A 25,828-nucleotide genomic window follows, 5' to 3' on the forward strand; every position below is an offset into this window, starting at 1 on the left:
CACAACAATTGTCACGAAATTCCGAGACAGAACTCATTTCTTGTCAAGAATTACCGAAAGTTCTATTAAATCGTGTGACAATTGTCATTATCATCATCATAAACTTCGAAAAAGAAATACCTGTTTTATGCCGATATAGTAAAGTTTTTTTAAATAATACAATGATGGTGGAAATCAGGAATACGGCCCGCCCGATGGTTAGCGGTAACCGTAGCCCATGGATGCCTGTGACGTCTGCAACAGTGACATTTGTCGAATTGTCGCACCTGTCGCCGTGGTGAAATAGGGCCAATAGGGGCCTGAGTATGGTTGTAGGACATTACTTATCGCGGTTTTATTGCCTGTCACTATGCCTGTCTCTTTCTAACAAGTAATATAAGTGCAAAAGGGACGCATGATGCTACAGACGATATTTCCTGCAGCAATCCAGTAGTAATCCTTATGCTGTCTAAATCCGAATGTTATCTTTATAAAATGTGTTTTTTACCGACTTCAAAATTCCAAAAGGAGAAATGTATAATAACTTTGTTAATTCTTATGAATGACAAAAAATTTACTTAAATGTATTGTTGTTGATATTTGGAATTGTATACGTAACAAGATTAAAATATATAATAATAAATAAAAAACGTTACTATATTTAACTAAAAAAAAAACTAATTTTCCTAAAGATTCCATTTGCTACTTACTTCTATTACTAGTTCTAATATGAAATTTATTTAATAAAAGCGGCCAAGTGCGAGTCGGACTCGCCCATGAAGGGTTCCGTATTTAGGTGATTTATGACGTATAAAAAAAAAAACTACTTACTAGATCTCGTTCAAACCAATTTTCGGTGGAAGATTGCGTGGTAATTAATGTACATCATATTTTTTTTTAGTTTTATCATTCTCTTATTTTAGACCTATTCATAGATACCCCACACGTATGGGTTTGAAGAAAAATAATAATTTTGAGTTTCAGTTCTAAATATGGGGAACCCCCAAAATTTATTGTTTTTTTTTTCTATTTTTGTGTGAAAATCTTAATGCGGTTCACAGAATACATCTACTTACCAAGTTTCAACAGTATAGTTCTTATAGTTTCGGAAAAAAGTGGCTGTGACATACACGGACAGACAGACAGACATGACGAATCCATAAGGGTTCCGTTTTTTGCCATTTGGCTACGGAACCCTAAAAAATATACTAGAAACAAAACTACGATTAATAGAAAGAACTTGTTGCTTATCTTGACTTTAATAATATTTGCATTTGTGATTGAAGATGGAAGAAAATTTCCAAAGTGTTGGTATTGGATTTGACGAAAGTATTAAATTTGATGATAAAAAATATTTAATTGATCTATTAATTTCGTTCTGTTAGTTATGATTTATTAAACGTTTTTGATCTAAGTACCTATGTATATCTGTACTTAATACGAGTAGAGCAATAGCTCTTACAATATTTATGTAGGTACCAAACTTTTTGACGCTCAAAAAATATTTTCCATAGGGTCGTCCAAGTCGGCCAACCCTCCATACTAAGGCCAAAATTGTTTTTCTTTTTGTTGCTAACCAGTACACGATACCGAATATTAAACGGATCCCCAGTATATTTTTACACTTTGTATAGATAGACGTGCTTACCATGAAAGCACCCAACTATCAGTCCAAAGTCACCCAACTATGACCCAAAGTCACCCATAACGATGGTCCAAAACTAACTCAAATTTATTGTCTTAATGAGACTTTTATTTGTATTACTTAATGTTAAGGCGAAATATTTTTATAAATGAGACAACAAACTCAGAAAAAATCCTTTGCTTTAATAATATTTTTTATAAAGATGGGTTGGAGATTTTGAGAAGTGATAGTCTTCTTAATAAAAATTCAAGTCATAGTTAGAGTCTGTGCGGAAAGAGAAGAGTCGTGGATTGTATTGGGCCCCATACATTCCACGACTCTTCTCTTTCCGCACGGACTATAATGCAATTGGTCACTTATGTTTCAATTGTTTTTTCTCAATAGGGATTATTACGCGAAACTCTGCGTAGGTGGCGCTGCTTTCACAATAAGTCACAATCTAAGGGTCTACCGCAAACGAAGAGACTCGAAATTTTGTTATCATTCTAACCACTCTATCACTCTTGCATATTCGAGCGATAAAGAGGCAGATAGCTGAGTTTCGATTTCGCGTTTTCCGGCAGGTCCTTTGTAAACAAACCGCCTTGATGTATCAATGTCATATTTGATTAAGTATCTGTGAAATTTGTCAAAAAACAGTTTAAGGTACAATATGTATAAGTTACTCTATGGTATACTTAAGTCGATAGTGCTGCACTCTGGCGGCAAAACTTTGCAGTAAACCTTGCAGTAATACTCCTTATTCAACATCTACACTACACTAATAGACAATTTTATTCTTTAGCCCGAGAAGAACATAAAAATTGTAATGGCTTGTAAATTTTACTTTAAAAATCGAACTAAATGGCTGAACTGTTCCACCTTATTTGATTTATAGCACTTTGGAGCAGGTTCATAAATTATTTTTATGAGAACAAACACTCAGGACCAAACGAATTGGCTTCAAATTATGAAAAAAGGTTTTAAATTTTTAAGGTTTTTTCGCACTTTACCCGATGCAGTAGGTAGCGCCATATTTGGGGCTATAATTTGTGAAAACTGAAAAATGCCTTTCTTATCCATTTATGTTTCTTTACCCACTGCTTTAAAGTCTGACGGACGATATCGGCCTGTCAGTTAGAACAAAAAGTTGACAGTTCCCAACAACTGACAGACCGATATCGTCAGGCGGACTGGTAATCAGTGGGCCCCTTAAAGCAAAACTGAAGAGACGTTTTCCACATTAACTACCTCCTTTCGCCTTCTAAAGAACAAATCATTGCTCCTTACAGTAGCACATGTACACGGATAATGACTTTACAAAATGTCATTTGCGCGGGTAATTTTGAAGGATAACGACTAGTAATGCAGTAATCTGCAGATCCTAAACGGCCACAGATGGCACGGCGCTCCTGAACGTACATATCACGGGTACACCGATTTATTAAATAACCGGACTTTTGCATTTACTCGCGTTAGGATCTTTGCAAGAAAATATTGATATAAAAGCACATTTTTGTAAAATGCTATGCAATTCATTCTAACATTTAAGAGCCAACAGGAGTGGTCATTTCTCCATACAAACGTACTCGTCTGTTTCCTCCGTGGGTTTTGAAGCTTGAGCAATGATTTTTTCAACACAGATTAATATTGTCAATATCTGTGTCGGACCGTTTTGCTTTTTTTGATATTTTTGTTTTTTAAGGCGCTAGAGCCCTTCAAAAATGGCCAAAATGGCCTAATTGAGTATGCCGTAATGAGAGGCGTGGTATTCAAAACTGATATCAATTAGCCAAAAAAGCAACACGGTCCGACACAGATAATTTCATAATCATTTAGATTTCCAAATTTGGTTACGATTGGTTAAGTTTTGGAGGAGGAAACAGTCGAGTACGAAACCTCGATTTTTGAGATTTTTACGCAGGATTTTTCGCCTTGTCCTTATCGCACTTGTTTTAGGAGCCGCTTCCGTTAGCGAGACGGGTATATTTACCTAAAATATTTAAATCTCAGCTCCTGTTTCGTCTTAACGTGTCACCCCGTTTCCGACTGCGGGCAGCAACCGCACATGTAATTTTATTATTACGGTGGTATAAGTAAAAGGTTCGGAAATCACAGGAGACACGACCCAACCGCACGGCTACAAATCCATAGATTAGTATATGTTATTACGACAAATCATCCCATATCTATACTTGTATGTTCCTGTAAAAAGCGTTTTAGTTAGAAAGCGTTTTCCCCAGTTATTTAAGTTAAAATTATATCTTGAAACAACCAAGGAGAATTAAATCACACCACACCAAAGATAATTAAATCACTACGTTGAAACAATTAACTTGGTAAAAATTAGTTTTAAATGGGATTTTTTAGTCTGAACTAGTTTTCGCAATGGGATTTTAGTGGAAAGTAGTTTTGACGGTTTTTTTTAGTTATTAGTAACTAGATTAGCTAAAGCTAGTTTTTACAATTGTTCAAAAACTACGCGTATTGTACGCTCATTCTGTAATAGTATTATGCAATAAAGCGGTTCAGAACCGACCCTGCATTATTCAACCCTCGTGGGCAACACACATTACTTTAATAGCGCCTTTATAACACCCACATAATATAAAAACATTTAAAGCACATAATATTTACAATAACGCGAAAGTCTTAATTATGAAGGTTGGTTGGTAAGATCCCGGATATTTGTGCCAGATTTGTGCTCGATTAATAAAATCATGATCGGTTAGGTTATGTGTTGTAATGTTGTTGTTGTTGGTTTTCGCCGCTTTTACAATTAAAACATGACAGTTTATTTGTTGTTGTTTGATTATTTTATAACTTATAGTTACACCTTGTATAATTAAAAATAAAAATCGTCTATTTCGGACGATTGAATCCATAGAGTGTTAGTTACAAACTTACACTAGACTTAAATTACTATGTTATTAGGTACCTAAACTAAGATGGTGGGGGGTCCAGTGCCTAACTATTGCACTATCACATCTCCCTGGCCTCCCTGCCACAACGGCTAGGACGTCGGCCGAACATCCCGACGCGCTGCAGTATCGCGGCAGCAATTTGCAGCAATTTTACTAGACACAAATCGGGTGTATTACTACTAGACATAATAAAGGTAGTGCGCGGCAAGATGCCTCGAAATGGACGCTCTTCATCAACCGCGCATGCGGCGGTCGCCATTTTTAATTTATTATTAAATATATTGTCAAAACGGCCATTGCTTGTTAGTGTTCTTTATTATTCTGCAGTTAGCTTGTAAACATGTCGGGACCATTAACAGGGTGAGACGCATTGTCGCGTGACTGGAAATAAAAGGGTCTAGCAGGCTAAGCGAACAAGAAGTGCCCCCAACGACGGATTTTGTCGATATTTCTGGTAGTGTACTGTTAGGTCCTAAGGACCCTCCATGCTTAACATCAGACCTCGATTCTCTTTTGTTTGCGAGTTAATCAGAATAACGTAAAATAATTAGGGTATCATTGAAAGTGTCATATTTTATAAACGATTCAAGTTACATGTACCAAACAAAATTATATTTGATAACAATAAAAAAAACTACAAAATGCATATTTTTTACCAGCATCCTCCTCTGTCCTTAAACTTCATTGCAAAAAATAAAAATATTTTTTTCCTTCCAATTTTTTTTTTACTTTTCGCGGAGGTATACCTCCAAAAAAAATATGCATGAGTAGCCACTAATTCCCACTACATACACATATAAAAATATTTGCACAAATGTTCGTGCTTCATGTCAAAAAAACGATTCTCCAAAAACGATTCTCCAATAAGTAGTCACTGGCATTATATGTACAGGTAGAAGTACCAGTGCAGTTTGAAGATTAGTGTGTAGGTATACAAATTTTTATTACAATGTATCCGTTTGCAAGTTATTATTAATTAAGGCTAAAGTAAGTTCTTTTACATTTCAGCTAAATAATTACAAACTGGCACTGTTGACTTTAAAGCTACCTAGACACATACAAGCGGACCTTTTCTTTGAAACCTTGGAAGAGGTCGAAGTGTATTTACCAGATGAATGCATGTTCTTACATTGTGTATGCAAAACCTGTAAAAGATCCTTTGCCTCTGTAAATAGTCAATTCCAGCTTTTAGCTGATTTATACTGCCGTTTATGCACAGGTCCACTGTTTGATATAATAAATAATTAGAAAAGAGTACTGTTACCTTATTTTTTAAAGAGAGTCCCATTTATGGCAAAAGTGACCCTATTATGATCGTTGATGCACTCCAAATAGCTTTATTAGAAGATACACACTAATCTTCAAACTGCACTGGTACTTCTATCTGTACATATAATGCCAGTGACTACTTATTGGAGAATCGTTTTTTTGACATGAAGCACGAACATTTGTGCAAATATTTTTATATGTGTATGTAGTGGGAATTAGTGGCTACTCATGCATATTTTTTTTGGAGGTGTACCTCCGCGAAAAGTAAAAAAAAAATTGGAAGGAAAAAAATATTGTTATTTTTTGCAATGAAGTTTAAGGACAGGATGCTGGTAAAAAGTATGCATTTTGTAGTTTTTAGGGTTCCGTAGCCAAATGGCAAAAAACGGAACCCTTATAGATTCGTCATGTCTGTCTGTCTGTCTGTCTGTCCGTCTGTCCGTCTGTCTGTCCGTCCGTATGTCACAGCCACTTTTCTCCGAAACTATAAGAACTATACTGTTGAAACTTGGTAAGTAGATGTATTCTGTGAACCGCATTAAGATTTTCACACAAAAATAGAAAAAAAACAAAAAATTTTGGGGTTCCCTATACTTCGAACTGAAACTCAAAAATTTTTTTTTCATCAAACCCATACGTGTGGGGTATCTATGGATAGGTCTTCAAAAATGATATTTAGGTTTCTAATATCATTTTTTTCTAAACTGAATAGTTTGCGCGAGAGACACTTCCAGTGGTAAAATGTGTGTCCCCCCCCCTGTAACTTCTAAAATAAGAGAATGATAAAACTAAAAAAAATATATGATGTACATTACCATGTAAACTTCCACCGAAAATTGGTTTGAATGAGATCTAGTAAGTAGTTTTTTTTATACGTCATAAATCGCCTAAATACGGAACCCTTCATGGGCGAGTCCGACTCGCACTTGGCCGCTTTTTTTTATTGTTATCAAATATAATTTTGTTTAGTTCATGTAACTTGAATCGTTTATAAAATATGAGACTTTCAATGATACCCTAATTATTTTACGTTATCCTGAATAACTCGCAAACAAAAGAGAATCGAGGTCTGATGTTAAGCATGGAGGGTCCTTAGGACCTAACAGTACACTACCAGAAATATCGACAAAATCCGTCGTTGGGGGCACTTCTTGTTCGCTTAGCCTGCTAGACCCTTTCTTCATCTATGATCTTAACTTTTCCGAAAGAGTGTTAACCTTTTGGACGCTAATAAGCGATATATCCGCACCGTAGGTTCAACGCCAAATACCGATTAATCGGTCACGGAACTCACGGACCACAGAGCAACATAGACGTGCATATGCATAAAGTTCAATTTCAGTTTTGACACTTCGGTGACGTGGCGTCAGCGTGACAGCTTTTGTGTTTGACACGGCGTCGAAAAGATTAACATATTTACGCGAGATCACATCAATAACATATTGTCTCACCGTCTAACGACATTATTGTATACAGCTGTGATTGTCATGGTCGGAGCAACCATGTCAGACCATGACCATGACAGTCATCGGAGTTAAAACAATACTTCACCCATTTCAAGGCCTTGAGTGTCGACTGCCTACCCTCCAACAAAGTCAAGTTAAATATACAACCAAACTCCGAGAAGTTAGTGTAAGATCAACAATCGTTCTTCTCGTTAATTTGGCATTATTGTTCTTTAGACTAAAATCTAGAGTTCGTAATTAAGGCAAAGTTTTGTTTTTGTAAATATTAATTAATCAAGGGTTGCCTATTTGTAGCATGGGTTTACACGCGGATTCTATATTTCGTAGATCGCTGGACCAAAACGCTTAAAGGATTCACAAAACATCACAAACTGTACACCGGTAAGAACGTAAGCCTATCATGTATCAGGTCTAAAGTTGACAAGAGCAAACGTTCTACTACAACATGACTACGAGACAAAGAGTAGAGATATAAACTTATATACAGTAATAAGAAACCGCTGCACTAGCGTCTCCCGGCCGTTGGCGTCTATACTTTCCGCAAAACTAGGTGGCGAGTCAGGTCATAATGCCACCTCTTTCACTCTTGGGTTGTCTTTAAGGGTAAAAGAGATAGCATTATGATCTCAGTGGCCAGTTAGTATTACGGCAAGAATAGTCAGCGCTATGGCTGCTGGCGTTGCTGCGCCGTTACCTACCCCGACATTGCGTCTTGTAGCGCTGACTGGATGCTGACGCCCGAGAGACATGCTCGTGTGGGGATCACTAAAAATGCACTGTTTGGATCTACTTATTATCTCTTTCAAACATAAATTTGTGTTGAGTTCAACATCATAAGTTATAGGGTAAGTTGTAATACAATTTGAATTTGAATCGACTAATTTTTTTCTGATATTTAAATGAAAGTGTTAGTTTTGTACTGTAAAAATTCAAGTACCTATCCAATAGTCTTCCCTCGCAGATGCAGGTAGCAAGTGACACACTTTCAAACTTGCATTAACATGGAACAAAATTATAATATTTTCCCTAGTGAATTTGGCAAATTCAATAAATCAGGAGACCCAGTCGCCACCTGTCGCTTGCGGCATTTATTAAAAAAGTTCCTATTGTTCTGAAAGGAATCTAATTCGCGGATTTTGACCTTGCGGTAAGAATTAATCTCAACTCATTAATTCAGGGCTCAAGTCCATAATGACTCATTTGAGGATACTTCAGGAGGCGGTTGGTTAAGAGGCCGGTATCGATTTTAGTCGCAAAAATGTAAAATTGAGATAGATTTAGTCAATGAATGTACACCTTTTGTTACTCTTATTTGCTTTTTGAAGCACAGAGGTGCCCGGTTACGGTTTTCAATGCGAGGCAGTTATTTTAAAGTGAAATGATTTGCACGAGGCACGTAGTTATAACCAAACAATCCTTTGCTTGTGTTTACTGCAAGGGTAAATAATAACTTATTTAATTCATTATGGTTATTTCTATTCATTCGTGAAACAAAATTAACAAACGGTTTGTATTTCATATAAAATACTGAAGCTAAAATTAAAAATAAATATAAAATTTGTAGTTAAAATTTTTCTTGTGACTTAATCTATCTACGTTTACGTATAAGTACGGTACCTGACCCATGTAAGGCCCGCCTTATTTATTTTAAATACAAAAATAAAATATTAATTAAACCATTTATTGAATTATTTTCTATATAGGTAACTCCACTTTAGAAAAAAATCGACCGTATTCATTAGTTCTTTGTGTTCTATTTAAGAGTCATCAAAAGTGACCCTTTCTACGGTAACGTATGAAATAATAACAATTTCTTTCATAACACCGCAACAATATAAAATTACGATTTCACCTGAATGCATAACATAGGTATTGTCGTAGGTATATGACAAAGCAAACAAATACATTTCTAACAATACTGTTTGTTACTTGAAACATATTTTTCCCTTAATTATGGGTCTTTTATAACTTTAATTCAGTACACATATTATCAAGAGGAGGGTTCTGCTTAAGTAGTAGCCACATCCCGCATAGGTAACATAGTAGATTGTACATGTAAAACAAGGGCATAAAGTGACCCATTTTTAACCGAGGCAATTTTTTGTTCTGAGCGAAGCGAAGACCAAAATAGTCGACGAGGTCGTCAGAACGTCTTAAAAGTCTCGTATCTAGGACATGAAACAAACAAAAAACATTTAATAGAACAGATTATTTTATGGCCATCGTTGCCATGGAGGCGATTGTCACAAAAAAAACATCATTGTCAAATCAAACTCAAAATTTTATAACACCGTATTTATTGTACTACATACAATGTACTACATACATACAAACAAATTTTCATATGCCATCAGTGGCCTATTTTATAAAGCTACAAGTTACAATTTACAAGCAGAAGTCTCTTTCTAACCCTATGTGTTAGAACGAGACTTCCGCTTGTAAATAGTAACTTGTAGCTTTATAAAATAGGCCACTGGCCATCACAGTCGCTGAGAACTTTACAATAAAATTCAGAAAAAACCATGGCGGGTAAATTCCCAACCTGCTGCGTGTATTGTGTTTCGTTGTCAATTGTGTGTTATTCCAGCCGTGTATGATACTTTATTGACATCAAACGTCAAGTTAAAAGTAATCTGTTTTCGAGTATTAATAAATAAATATATCAAGTACGGCTACCATCAGTTTGGCACTGATATAAACTCCATCGAGAACGTAATTTACTTTCTATACATCTTGCTCGTACTCGCATATTAGTGCAAACGAGATGTATAAAAAGTAAATTACGTTCTCGATAGCGTAAATGTCAGTTTTGACACTTTCAGTGACTCATGGTACGGGCTCTGAAGCCTTTCTTCAAAGTCGAAGTTTACGTTCGCAACATAGACGCTATTTTGTGATGTGAGTGAGTGCATGTTTAACTGTTTTGCAATGCCGCATTGTTGTCCATTTGGATTGTTAAACATTATGTAAATAGAAAATAAAGTAGTGAAAAATCGACTAATCTTTACTTTTCCATTTTATACTCGTCTTATTATTTACTTCAGTATTTAACTAGCTATAAAGTTGCTTGTTAATAATGGAAAAGGAAATTAGTTTTGATGTGACTCATGTGACCCATCAAACCATTGATTAGTGTTAAAGTGCGAGTTCATTCTATCTGCTACTTAGTTTGCGTTTAGTTGACCGAAGCGTAGCGAAGGTCTACGTTTTGACTCTGGCATTTTGCTTTTGTATGTCCGGATGTTCTCCTCTACAGGTCACAATTCTCAACCGATTCTTGTGAAATTTTGTGACCAGATTCTATGAGTAAATAAAAAATTTTTGTCGATCCCGTTTTTGGAAATTTTCAAAAATGGAGGAGTTGTGATACCTCGCGCTTAAACAAATAGTCGTATCGATATCATAAGAGTATTTTCTTTTTGAGACATATTTACATAGTAAATGGTAAAAAATGCAGAAAAATTGTATTGCTGGTTTAGGCGGTATTTAGATATTTAGTTTGTACTCGAGAATGAGTAGCCGAATTTCGTCAGCTTAGCTAAGAACTATCATGGCGCATTTTGTAAACAATCGCTTTTTTTGTTTGCACACAGAAAGTCTGGGTTCGATCCCCAGTAAGACATAGCTTTTTATATTTTTTCTTTTCACTTAAACTTCGTATGTTTTTTAAATAAATTAAAATCTTTGTATTGTTGATTGATCAAACCGCTGTGTGGCGCTGTCATCGTGCATGGTCCCAATAAGCTATGCTCGCGAGGTCTACAGCTCACAGAGCCACTAGTTAGTAGCATATGTAATAACTCGCACTAAACATTAATCAGTAAATCATAAACCAAAAGTAAACTTAAACGTTTCTTTCAATGTAACCCAATTTACTCAATCAATGAATTTACAGATAAAATGAAAAATAATGGTTTTCTTATATAAAATAATTCTAAGCATACTTTTATTTACACTATGAAATTGACGTACCTATTTGATCATTTACTATGTTAATGATACATTTTGATTTTTATACTTGGCCGAATAAAGAAACTTGAAAAGTGTATAAACAGTGTAGGTAAGTAGGTAGGGGGTGTCCCCCCCCCCTCCGATATTGACGTTGATGTTTCCTGTTAAGAATGCGGCGCTTCCAAATGGATGCATAAAACTTCTACGAGAGGGCTCTCTTTGTCCTATATATTATCTCTCTCTGGCTCTCTTTGGACAACAACATAGCGGATGAAATGGAGAAAAACACGTAGACATGAAATATAGATGGACAGAAATAAGTAAGTTCTAAGATTGAAGTAAGTAGTAATACTAATTAAGACGAGATTGTGGAATTAAAATTTCGTATTAAGTTCCTGTTATATGTATAAAAATCTATTGCTGTTCGTCATATCGTTCATATTCTTCTATCATTCTCACTGAGCGTAAGCGTGCGCAAGATCTCGCGTGCGTGTGCCCGGGACCGCGGATATCATATTTTTGAAATTTGTTGGATCTTCCTATGAATAGATCAAATTAATAACTAGAGGATTATTCCAAGGAGGCTTGTTCTGATTGAAATGTTATTACAATACAAGTATTATTATGTGTTTGCGTGTTCCAATATCACATACGGTTTTTATACTTCATGGAAAAAAAATCTGAGAAATATAGAAATCTTCTTCTTCTTCCTGCTAGACCTGTTCCCAATTACTTGGGGTCGGCCTTCCTTGTCCTCAATTTCCATCTAGCGCGGTCTTGCGCTACGTCTTTATTTAAATGAGCTTCTTTTAGGTCTTTTTCAAGGTCGTCCACCAGGTGGTAGGTGGTCTGCCTGAGTTGCGTGTAGTGGTTGGCAGTTTTAGGGCAAGCTACACCATATGGTCTTCTGAACGCCTTTGGACGTGACCATACCATCTTAAGCGTTTCTCCTTGACCTTTTCGACAATCGGGGCAATCTTGAAACTTCCTCTTACATACTGATTTCGGATTCTATCCAGTAGTGTGACACCGGCTGACCAATATAGAAATGTCTGTAAAAAACATTTAAAAAAAGTTGATATAAACTGCTGCACGCATAATTATGTAAGTACTACGAAGAACAAAATATTAATTTTTGTTTGAATATTGAGCTTGCGGTGTATATAGACAGAGAGAATATAGATTACTGCTAGCTGCTAGTGAACCCTAACAAAAGGTACCTACGTCCTTTTATAACCTTTAAACGTGTGGTGTCTTTTGCACAAATAAAAATAACGAAAAACAACGTGAAAGTATAAATATTGTAGCAAAAAGTATTCTACAATAGTTCTTCCCAACCATCCACGACATGAAGCTCTTAGCAGGTAAGTTAAAAAAAATGTTTTTTTCAACTTACCTGCATAATATTTATAATTTTGATTGTATAATTTTGTGTCCAAGTTGAAGTAGGTTCCTACCTACTTAGGCGATATAATTTGAATTTTTTGCCTATTTAAACAAAAGTGCGTATAAAAGACGCTACAATACAGCTATATACGTAGGTTTATACTCGTAATTTATTTACGGTATTTTAGAAAATGTCGGTTATAACAACAGCCAAATAAACTCAAACTACACATACACATACATTTTCCTTTAGGTATTTTGGTGTTGGTTGCCAACCTGGTTGCTGCGTTCGCAGCGGGAACTGTCGTGCCCACTCCATCATGCAATTGTCCACTAATCATTTCCACCGTCTGCGGCACGAACGGTCGGACCTTCAGGAATACCTGTTTTCTCGAATGCGCAAGCAAGCAAAATACAAACAGCGGTCGACCACCAATTTACGTCCAGAAGTACGGCGTATGTGCCGTAGAAAAATGTGATTGTCCAGCTGATCTAAGACCAGTTTGCGCTAGCGATGGAAATACTTACAACAATGTGTGCACATTGCGGTGTCAAAATGGCATACGGTTTGCTGTAGGACAACCGCCCTTAACAAAACTTTACGACGGGCCTTGTAAAGACTGCAGTTGTCCAAAGAACTATGACCCAGTATGTGGAAGCGATGGAAAGACCTACGGAAATTTATGTATACTAAAATGCGAGAACAAAAGACGCTGGTACCAACATCTCCCACCGCTGACGTACACCAAAGGCGAATGCGGTTGCATCTGTCCATACAATTGGAAGCCTGTGTGTGCCAGCGACTTCAAAACGTATCCTAACGAGTGTGCTTTGGATTGTGAGAATCGGCGCCGCGCTCACGCTGGTTTACCACCACTGTATATAATCCAGTATGGGGAATGTGGCTGCAATTGTAATTACAACTTCAAGCTCGAAGTCTGCGGCTCTGACGGACGCACATACTATAACATCTGCTTCTTCAACTGCGCCAATTTCTATCTTATTCGCAACGGCAAGCCAGCTATCACCATTATTAAGAATGGCCCTTGCTAAATGTCATTACGAGTAGATTATATGTAGTTTTAATTTTTTAAGTTGACTATGAGAGCTCATAGTCCTAAACGGTCAGCCTTAAAAATTTCAACTATACCAGAAAATTAATTAATTTGTGTTTTAGGCTTTGCAGGTTTCGAAAAGTAAGAAAAATAAAATATTTATTTCTAAATTCAAAACGTTACTTTCATTTAAAATATAATCTCATGTTAATCCTTTGAACGCCTAGGATTCCCGTGAACGCGCACGGAAAGCCGTACTAAGCGTCATCACGTATTATGTGTTAACGTGAATGGGTGATTCTTAAATTGTCCAGAATTTTTTTTTTCATAAAGGTTTTTATTTATGACTTATTGTTACATATATCAAAATAACATACAAAAAGCAATTTTTTGATGCATATGGTCAAGCTTAATACCCGCAGGAAAGGTAAATAAAATTAGTACATAAACACGGTTGTGACAAAGTGTACCTCAGTCGTAACATTTCAGCATTTTGGCGGCGAACTCCACTATTTTAAATTACATAATTATTTTAACATAGCCTAAGTTACTACCATGACTACGACAAACATAGTGACAGCTTATATGTTGAAATCCGTCAAACTATAAAGGCTTTTTTTTTTCAAACTATAAAGGCTGTAGAGCCTGACAAAGAAGTGGACACACATCAACATACATACACGCGAAAATGGCAGTCAGGCAATAATACCAAATGATCTATAGCTAATAAAAATCCATTTCTAATATAAATAACCTCGTAATTAATCTTACGAATTAAAAATTTCACGACCACGTGTCTATGTGTCACAAACGTGGACTCAAAAATCTGTGGCGGTGACAGATTTTTTAGGCCACGGTCGTGACAATTTGGAACATGTTCGGTATTACCTAAAAATTACCTTTGACTTTGCAAATGTTAAATAATTAGCGTAATCTGCAATGTATGACGTATTTCTTATGTTACAAACAATAACGTGAAATTGGTACTTATTTTTAAATTTCAAACATGGCGGTGATACGTTAAGGTTAACCATTTTTACAAATTAACACAAATAATTTTCGTCAAAACTTCTCTCATCAGTCATTTGCAAATCTGACAACAACACAGTGTTGCTGTTCTTAAAAAACTTTAAATAGGCTGCCAGTAGTAAAGATAATTTTCTACCGAGTACCGCATGTTTATATTACCACGCGCGGCGGTGACACGAAAACTGATCACAAAATGTATGTTGGTTAAAATTATATAAAGTCATTATATATCCATTCAATTTTTAAACAGTGTTGTAGAACAGAGATTAGTGTTTTATATTTGATATAAATTCTTGCAAAATCACGTAATATTTAAAAAAATAAATAAAATATCATAAAATCCGGGGAAGTCACACTACACGGTCCGTGTCATTTTGAACTTGTAATTTTATTTAAATATGTTTTTAATACTCTTAGGACAATAAATTTAGGTTGACATAAAACTATAGGTAAATTGCTAAGTGTATTGATATAGACGTAACTTATTTTCTTAAAAATACACGCTATTCTTACGTGTAACACAAAAAAGACGTAAGAATAAGAATTACCCGAATACGTTAAGAAGTAATAAATAAATGCTGTAATAAATAGCTCTAAAATATGCTTCTGCAATTTTATTTTAGCTAAGTTATTCACTACTTCCAAGTTTTTTTTTAATTTTAAATGTTTTCAATTGATTATATTCACTCAAAAGCTCAATTAAAATACAGATTAGTTTCGTACTAATTTTGTTCTGTCCGAAAGTTTTATACGTGCTTGTGATTTTTTTTCATACAGTTGTTAGTCTTTTACATATAACTATCAAAGCTTTTAGAATTATCACCACATTATCACAAGTACTTTTTTTATAATAAATTATACAGGGTGTCCCAAGAAGTAGTGATATACTGAAGCTGGAAGGTAGAGGACCTAGAGGGCTATCTGAATCACCCCCATGTATGTTCCGCGATTTTTCGTATTTTCGGAGTTATGATTTTTTTTAATTTTTCACCTATCGCCGAGTACGATGAGATTTTTATGTATGGTGACGTGAATTATTGCGGTAGATGCTTGATTTTTTTTGTGTGCTAAGCTGATAGATAGGCCAATTCAGTATGGTAACATTTACTATCGTTAGATCTTTGAATGGAATTTAAAAAAAAATTAATGCCAAGAAAGATAAAATTACCCAGTATGTTTTATTTTTTTAAGCGCCCTTGAAGTTGTGAACATACTCTAGGTCCTCTAGGTCCTCTACCTCCCAGCTTCAGTATATCACTACTTCTTGGGACACCCTGTATTATTGTATTTCTTGATTAGGTTATAAGAATAAGAATAAGAATAAGAAATGTTTATTAGCACAAATAATAATTAATAACACAAGATAAAATAACACAAAACTAAGATTCAATTACATAAATATTTGTGCCAAAAGGTCCCCACTCAGCTTTTTGTCACGTTGTGTATCCTAGGACATACAACGTGACGCTGATTTTCAGTGAGGCCTGGTAAAATACTAAAGCTAAAACTAAAACTAGGTATATGGTGGCAAGACCAAAACATAAAAATTCAACAATGAATAAATAATAATTATAAGGCTATTGATTTTATACATATCTATGTATCTTCTTTTGTCGGGTGCGTATGTGTATGTATGTATGTGTGTGTGTGTGTATGAGTATGTGTGATGTTTATTTGTTGGCACGGTTGCCTAAGTGCTACAATTTTTGTTTATCTAACAGAAAGTTCCGGAGTTTTACTTTAAAAGAGGCGACTGATAAACAATTTCGTACTGGTGGTGGCAAGTCGTTCCAGCACTTTGTGGCAGCAAAACGGAAGCTGCCACGGAAGGCAGCCGTGCAGTGTGTTGTGCGGTGTGTAAGTCGTGTTGCATGTCTCATAGCACGTTGAGAAAAGTTTATTTTGTCATAAAGGTATGATGGTTCTCTATTTTTTATAATTACAAAAAGTAAGGTCGCAAAATGGAGAGATCTACGGGAGGCCATATTCATTAGGTTGTATCGATTTAAAAAAGGAGTGACGTGAGCACGTCGAGGGATGGGAAAGCAGAAACGGGCACAAGCATTTTGAATTCGTTGCAGCATTTTCTTAGTGCGATATAGTAAGCGTTCACAGATGACTACATCTGCGTAATTAAGTTTTGACAGTATTAGCGCCTCACATAACTTAATGCGCATGTCAACGGAGAGACGCTCACGGACTTTGTACAGAACCTTGAGACGATAAAAACAGTTGCGCATTGTTTCCGAGATATGTTTCTCAAATCTCAGAGACTCATCCACTAACAGACCTAAATTACGAGCCTCTACAACTCTCTCTAAATGAGATCCATTGATTGTAACTTGTGGGTTATGTCTTGTAACTATTTCAATCTGTTTTTTTGTACCCAACAACATATATTTAGATTTAGAGGAGTTTAACTGTAAATTATTCTGGTGACACCAGTTGACTATGCTGGATAAATCATCGTTAAGTTTATTTACAGCTATGCTTGTGTCACTTGCTTTGAAAGATATATATAATTGAGTGTCATCCGCGTATATGTGATACTTACAATTTTGTATGTTACTACATATTATTTGTTATTACATCTGCACTATACAGACTAAATAGGATAGGTCCTAGAATAGAACCCTGTGGAACACCTCTAGTGACCGGCAATGTGCTTGAGAGTAACTCAGTGCCATCCTCATGACAAATTTTGACATACTGTGTATGATTACTAAAAGGTAACTATGAAACCATTTCAGAGCCAGTGCGTCAAAACCATAGAAGGCTAATTTAGATAAAAGTAAAGTCGTGTCGATCGTGTCAAATGCGCGAGAGAAGTCAAGTAACACCAGTATTGTTGCCTCACCAGCGTCTTGTGCAGCTAGGGCATCATCGACCACATCTATAAGCGCAGTGGTAGTGCTGCGAAGCTTTCTGAAACCGGACTGTTTTTTTGGCAGGATGTTATTTGCCTCAAGAAACGCCGACATTTGAACGCAAACAATTTTTTCCAGTACTTTTGATAAGACTGGAAGTATGCTGATTGGGCGAAGTTCTTTCAATTCATTAGGATTTGGGGTTTTTGGAATGGGTTTCACAATCGCCACTTTCCACTCGTCAGGGAATATTCCAGTCTCTAGAGATTTGTTGACTATGGCAGTTATTGTTGATAGTGTTGTTGGTACAGTAGTTGATATCATATTTATGTTGAGCCCGTCGTTGCCCTGTGCATTGGTGCCAATTTTTTTAATTATATTAAATATTGTTAATTCATTAACGGGCTCTAATTTAAAAATATTATTGCCAAATTTGTGAAATTCAAAGAATGTCAGATTCGATATGCTAGTGATTGGGAGCTTCAAAAAGTGTTCGTTTATTTTATCAGCATTACAAAGAGATTTAGGTAATTGATAATCAGTATTCTTAAAGTTAGCCACGTTTTGTTTAATGTTTTTCCATAGATTGCGGGGATTTTTTATAATATTGATATTGTGATTGAAATAGGCGGTTTTTTCATTTTGCAGTGCTGCGTTGACTATATTATTTAGCTCTTTATAGTACGTTTTATGAGAGTCAAGTTTGGTCAGTCTATATCTGGAATAAGCTTCATCGCGTGTTTTCATCATTTCCTTAATGGTGTATGTGATCCATGGGTACGAGCAGTCTTTTACGTATGTCCGTCTGACAGGTGCATGAATGTTGAATAACATGAGTAAGCCATGGTTAAATTACTTGACCATGTCATTCACATTTCCGGTCAAAAGATTATGCAACCCCAAAGAATGTATGTCACTATTTAAATTATCCTGTACTATATCCTTGAGTGGTCTGTAAGTCAAAAGTCTGCGAGGAATTCGTTGTTTCTTTAGGTGTATTTCACACGTGAGGAATGCATGACTACTTAGAGTCGGAATATAATTTACGTTCATATTGCTTACGCGCATGTTGGAACAGATAACATCAATTAATGTTTCACTGTGATCCGTGAAGTGAGTTGGCTGATCTACATGTTGTGTAAGATTCATATAGTTTAAAAACTCTGACATTTTCTTAGAGCTAGCATCTTGGACGTCCAAAATATTGATATTAAAGTCGCCCAGTAATATCAAGTTGTTCCCACCAATGGAAGCAATGCTTTCGGTCAGGGCATCAAAAAATAAGTCAGGGTTGAGCCAAGGCGGTCGATAGGCGGTGCCAATCGCGAACATAGTACCATAGTACCATTGATGCTGATGTTTAACCACATTTGTTCTACTGATTGTGCTGGCGGGTGAGAAATGACACGCGCAGCAACTCCGTTGCGGATATAGAATCCAACTCCCCCGCCACGCGTACGTACGCCCGCAGGGCGCGGGATGTGGCGCAGATGGTAGCCGGGGGGCGCGGGCGCGCGGCCTTCCTCGCCAGCGCGCAGCCATGTCTCGTTGATCGCCATTATATCGACATTATACCTCGACATAGCAATAAGAAACTCGTCGTGACGCGTGCCAAGAGATCCTGGGTTCAGCAGTCCAATAAGCATGTTTTTGTTGTTAACGAATTGAATTTTGAAAGAAAATGTAATTTGGATGTGTTTGCTATTACTTAGCAGCTTACAAAGTAATGTCACGTGACGTCTGTCGGAGGTAATTATCGTGTTGTGCAAGTAAGGTATGAAATGAGATGCTGGTTTATACATTCGTTTTGAGTAGTGAGTTTTACATGGGTAGTCATTTGGTATTAGTTTGTCGTAACATAACAGATTTTGGTATTCAAGTACTAGAAAGAGTAAACCGTTTTTACACACATTCGGATTAAATATGTAAATAGGAGTAGCATGATAACTGATTGCCTTATAAAACAGTTCAGAATGAAGTTTAAGATATGCATAAAACAATATATAATGAAATTTTAAAATAACTAAGTGAACAAACCATATCAATAACCAAAAATTTTCGTAATATCAGCCTCTATGCGCAACCGCCGCCGTGCGGCCCTCACCGACCAAGTAAAAAATCTCACCGGATCACCTTTAAATCTCTGCGTGCGGAATGCAGGAAATAGAGAAGCATGGCGGGAAATAACGAAAAAAGCCGTACAACGACCCCAACGACCACGACTGCTCTGACAAGAATATCCGACTGAGAAGAAGAGAGAAAGATTGAATAACCTAATTTCAGCGCGCAACACGTTGACTTTGACGACTTAAGTTTATATTTTTTACGTAGGTAAATGCGTACGTCTGCGTATTAGGTACTCATATTTAAAGTAAATGTAAAAAACATAACACTTTATTTTTGTTTCTAAATTAAAATCAGTATGATGTTTGAGCTCCCATCGTTAATCGTGGCATATTTCCCTCTCATACGTACCTATATACGAGAGACGTGTGTATTTTTTATGTACGTATGATGATATTTTGCTGGTTAGTTATACTGAGACAGCCTGTTTCCAATAGTGGCTTTAATAAATCGTTCATTATGCCGACAGCACGTATCAAAGAACGTGCCACCGCCAGATAAGCAATACTAGTGCGCTAACGACTCCACAACTTTCTCGTAGTTTGCAACAAGTGTATGCTGCTTGGCGCTTGAAACCAAAATAGCACCTTTATTTTTTATTTGTACCGATTTGTATATTGTTTTAGTGATATACCTATTTAATGAATAAGTAATATAATATATAAACTACATAGTTTAAGCAACGCCCAGAAAGTTTGCTTACTTTCAAAATATTATTAGTATTTTTTTATCTATAATTGCGCGCCAAGTGAATAATTTATTAAAATTACATAACTATTATCCCTTGAGTCCATTAAGTTTCTACTGTTTCTAGTATGTTCATTTTACGTATAATTATAAACGGCATAAAAGACACCAGTCTTCGAATTGTGGATATAGGTGAGCCTAATTAGGTACTTAATAAATATTATGTATTCCCAGTAAATTGCATAACGCATGACTGAGATCTATGGCAGAAGCTAATTTAACGTATGCAAACATAAACAAAATATAATATACGTATAAGTAACAAAATTACAGAAAAATTTTAATGCTTTTATTTCAAACAACACTCGAGACAACATTTATGAGGCATATTTTAATACTTGGCACAAGAAGAGCACAGCGGCACATAGTTCAGCTGATCGTAGAAAACAGGCAAGTCTGCCAGTTACTAACTTCCATAATGAACCCGCTATTTCGGCCTTGCCTTTCAATAAATCAAAGCATTGCGTAAGAGGGCACGTACTTAATTGACCAATGTGGAGTGGATCTCAAATCTCAATAACGTTAGACTTTGTATCTCTGTTGAATTTTATCAACATTAAAGTAAATAAATGGGTTTGAGAAAGAGCCATAATGAAAGCAACATACTTTATGAACGTTTAAACATTCGGGGTACCTAAATATGTTAGTATTTCATTTATTATAAAGCTTAGGAATCCTTGGTAGCCTATCGGTAAGGAAGGACGTGCGAATTTTAAATCGGAGATCGCGGATTTCATCCCCGGCTCGTACCAATGAGTTTTTGGATCTTAAGAATAATTGGGTCGCATTAAATATTTTACTGAATTGAAGAAATGGATTGTATACCATCTTAATAGTCGTTGTTTTTTTATTACATTTTGGAGTATTCAGAAGTTCCTTGGCTTCATTATTATCTTTCCAAACGACAATTCCCCCTTACCCTACCTTAATAGTTGAAATTAGAAACTACTTACAGTTAAAATTGTTCAGTACTCACAGCATGCGATTTTAGTTCCCTAATACGAATTTCGCACATACCGTTCCAGTCGTACCTGGCTACAGCAATAATTTACTTTATTTTAGTCACAAACGCAAGTGCAGTTTCTTTCTACCTTCCCTATATTAGTCGCGACTTAACAAAGCCTGAAATATAAACCGAGCCCCAGCCATGTACTTAAAGTATTAGCTCTGAGAAAAAAGCGTTTGAATATTTATAGCTTGCTCCAGAGGCTAATTTCCAAGATATTAATCCAGACGAAGATTAAGGAAACCATTAAACAGGCATTATTTTGTATTCATTGCGCGTTGTTAAAAATGTGGACTACGGCGGGGGAAAGATGAACACGGGATAGGAGTATAATGGTTGTTGCTTGTCCGCTTTTCTAGGTGACATCAAAGAATAAGTAGTGACCGAATGCGGTATTTTTTTTAAACAAGAATCTTACATATATATACAGGGTGATTCAGGAGACGTGAGCAGGATCAAGCCTACGCATACAGTAAGTTATAAAACTTATAAACAACTGTTTCCTACTAGTATTTGTGAGATTAAATAAAATTTATTTAATACCGTTTAAAAAAAAGTCATAATTTATTTACGACATGTAGGTATGGCCACTCTCTTTATTTTAACCATAACAAGTGCCAAATTGAATGTCATCGGAGTCTGGTTACTTTTGAAAAGTCGTATCTCACTCAAGTGTGACATTTTATTTTCTTCATTCAAAGTGCTGTCATAACGGTAAAAAGGTTTTATCTTTGTTAATTATATGTTGTAGGGTATCCATGATTGTAGATGATTAAATTTATCCTTACCAAAAAGTATAACAACAGGAAAAAAGCGTGATTGTTTTACTTAAATATGGTGGTGAACGATTCTTTTACATTTACTGATTGTGTAGCCTTAGTCCTGCTCACGTCTCATGAATCACCCTGTATACAGGCTCGCGAAAACGAAATCTTCCTTGTAATACATTTAGTATCCTCAAATTATTTCTACTGTTCACGTGTTAGTTATCAAGAAGTGTAGCAAAAAATAACGCAGAGCAAGTACGCGCTGCAGTATTTTTTGCTACACTCCTTGGTAATAAGGGTCTGTGCGGAAAGAGGAGGGTCGTAGAATGTATTGAATCCCAAATTATTCACGATTCTTCTCTTTCCGCACAGACTCTAAAAGGCGCTACAGCATCACAATGACACACGTGAACGGTACCTAGAAATAATTTGTCGATAAAAACATAATGACAAGGAGTCAGTAAGTATTGGGATAAGGAATCGTTTTAAATCTATGTTTTGCTCGCCAGTAGTTTTATCGGTTTACTAGTTTTATCGGTACCTAATTGACTAATTGATTACTACCATGCAGTCTTCCTCGTAAACTGAATGAGCAAACAGGGCGCGCAAACTTTTAAATAAATAAATATTATAGGACATTCTTACACAGATTGACTAAGTCCCACAGTAATAAGCTCAAGAAGGCTTGTGTTGTGGGTACTCAGACAACGATATATATATAATATACAAATACATAAATACATAGAAAATACCCTAGACTCAGGAACAAATATCTGTGGTAATCACACAAATAAATGCCCTTACCAGGATTAGAACCCAGGACCGCGGCTTAACAGGCAGGGTTACTACCCACTAGGCCAGACCAGTCGTCAAATCTTAACCCCATCTTAAACTTTTGAATGCAAACTTGCCAAGCTTTTCCTTGTAACTACATATTATAAATAAATATATCACAGCGAGATCAGCACAACTTCTCGTTTTCCCCGTTCTCAAGAGTAAACAGTTTTCATAAACGTGAAGTTCCTCAGAAATTTAAAATAAAATCACTTTTTCAGTAAGAAGGATTTAGAAACCCGGCGATTTTCTGCGAAGTATCTTGAATTCAGTAGAATAGATTCAAAGACAACTTTAACTCGCCCGGGAAAGTTTGCTGCAATACTAGTGATGCGAGGGGCTCGATGTGTCTACAATTGATACCTATTTATGTAAATAAGACAAAAAGTGGTTATCTCTTCGTAACAGTCTATTCATTTGCTAATTCATCCTGTTGTTTTGATAAGTTTTTAGTCTTAACAATATTTTGTTTATATCACGAACACTCTTAAGTCTTCATAATTGAATAAAAGATTTTATTAAACAACATAAAAAAGCATAAAAAAATTGTTTATATGTTTTGGTTTCTGCTTTTCCAATAAACAATGAGCGGTGGAAGTATTTATAAAAGTGCCGCCTAAAGGCAAATAAATATCGATGAAGTTTTTTATTATTCATTTAACATTATTTATTGCCCATCATTCACTATCATTAAGCACTAGTAGCACTGACAGTAAGTACTGCTTAGCCTTAAGCTTGACTGGTAGAGAATGCCTTATGGCATTAAGTCCGCCTTTTGTACTATTTGTACAAAAGGCGTTTGTGTTGTAGGTTTTTTTTGTGCAATAAAGACTGACAGATTAAATAAATAAAATAAATAAATAAAAAGTAACTTCATCGATACGAGCACATCCCTATGATCAACTGTACGAGAAAAAGATAACAAAGAATAGTGTCGCAGACATCTTAATGGAATTCCTTCTTTTAGCATCATGTTGAGTGTTTATTTTAGGTGTTGAGCAATGCTTTAGCTGTCATGTCGCTACTTATACCTATGTTGTATCAAAACCCAGGACGCGGCGAAAGCGTGTGAAAGCCCTCTGTACCCAGTACTTCGGAGTACTATGGAAACAACAATAATAATCAAATACCTACATATTAATATTACATGTGTATGTCATGTTGTGTTACATTAACTATAACGACTTACACGAAATTCGTAATAATTGCTCTTTAATCGCAGTGACCCTCATCCCGAGAGTTAAAACTTTAAACAAGAAATCATACTCAGAATAAAGGTAGGATCAAGGTTTTGGAAGCAATCAAGCAATAGGAAGTACGATTTTTTCATAAAAAAATAATATTTTCCGATGAAGCTACTAACTCACTTCAAGTAGGTTAGATTGTTATTCAAAACCTTAAAATTTTTGGATGTAGTTTAGGGATGTTTTAAATTAGAATTAGTAAAGTTTTGAATTCCTTATATTAAACCCATAATATTAAGAAAACATCAAAAGAAAAACAATAAAAAAGAGCAGTCATTTAAAAAGTAAAATATTGTCACACTTTAAAGCGATCTCCACAAAGAAGGTAAAACAAAACTTGCATATTCATGAGAGGGCAACGAAGACTCATTTGCAAAATTAATCCTTAAGCCTAAGAAATTCCTTATTGTTCAGCCAGATTTGTTTCTCGCCGTTTACCGGGTTTTAGGCTACGAGAGCCGCCTTATTAAATTTGAGAAAGCGAGTTCCAAACTAATATAATAAATTTAATTTGGGTACATTGTTGGATAAGGTAATGAATATACAAAGCTTTTGATTTAGGCACGGATTTAGAAGATTCAACTTTATTGTTTCGTTATAAATGTCGTTTTGAGTGTACATTCAGCATCAAAAGTAGCGGATCAGATGCTTCCAAATTATAATAACTTATTGTAAAGAGATATATTTCTTTATGTGAAATAATTAAACAGCTACATATACACAACTTTGGGAACAAATCAACTTATTTTTGTAAAATATTTTGATTAGTTTGATGGGATTCATATAAATTATAAACTGAAATAGATGTGATATATTAAAGAAAAACATACATTTTAGCTACATATACTTTTGAACTCAAAGTATAGAGACATACTTCTATTTGGGAATGTATTCCAGAGTGGCAGATACCTACTTTTGGCGCGTTGTTTCACTCAATATTATTGACACGCAAATAGTAGTACCTAGTGAAATATTAGTGTCTTGGTTGAGACTTGAACTCACGGCCTCTGGATGGAGTTCAAGTCTAACCCAAGACAGTAATTCTTCCACTTTAAAATTGATTCTAAGCTTAATAGCATCGTTAACAGACGTTTTTGCTTGTTAAAAATTAAAGTAGAACCTAGTGTTCCTTATCTATATATGTATATAAACGTGAAAGACCTGACTGACTGACTTAAATCAACGCGCAGCCCAAACCGCTGGGACTAGAAAGTACAAAATTGGCAAGTAGGTTCCTTATAAGGTCTAGGGGTCCACTAATAAAGGATTTTTCAAAATTCATCCCCTAAAGGGGTGAAATTTAAAAAAACTGTCCTGCGCGTGCGAAGCTGCGGGCAAAAGCTAGTTTCAAATAACCAAGGCTCGGAAAAACACCCATCATTTTGAAAACAAATAATAATTTAGGATCCATTTACGAGTCGAAAGTGTTCGTTTACGTGTTGGTATAAAGAAGTCTGTGTTGTAAGGAACAGGGTAATGTTTTCAAAAAGACGGGCGTTTTTCCGAGCCTTGCAAATACATAACACAGGTAGGTACAATACAATAATTTGATTTGT

The 25,828-nt window shown here is 35.7% G+C and overlaps 1 protein-coding gene across 1 annotated transcript; it reads left to right on the forward strand.

Moving 5' to 3' along the window:
• Positions 1-12,561: 12,561 nt before the first annotated feature.
• LOC134655488 (serine protease inhibitor dipetalogastin-like) lies at positions 12,562-13,655 on the forward strand. The gene is made up of 2 exons (XM_063510953.1): positions 12,562-12,577; positions 12,853-13,655. Exons 1-2 carry the CDS (start codon positions 12,562-12,564, stop codon positions 13,650-13,652), a joined length of 816 nt encoding a protein of 271 aa, XP_063367023.1. The 3' UTR covers positions 13,653-13,655.
• Positions 13,656-25,828: the final 12,173 nt, after the last annotated feature.

This window comes from Cydia amplana, chromosome 2 (genome assembly GCF_948474715.1).
Source record: "Cydia amplana chromosome 2, ilCydAmpl1.1, whole genome shotgun sequence".
NCBI lineage: Eukaryota > Metazoa > Arthropoda > Insecta > Lepidoptera > Tortricidae > Cydia > Cydia amplana.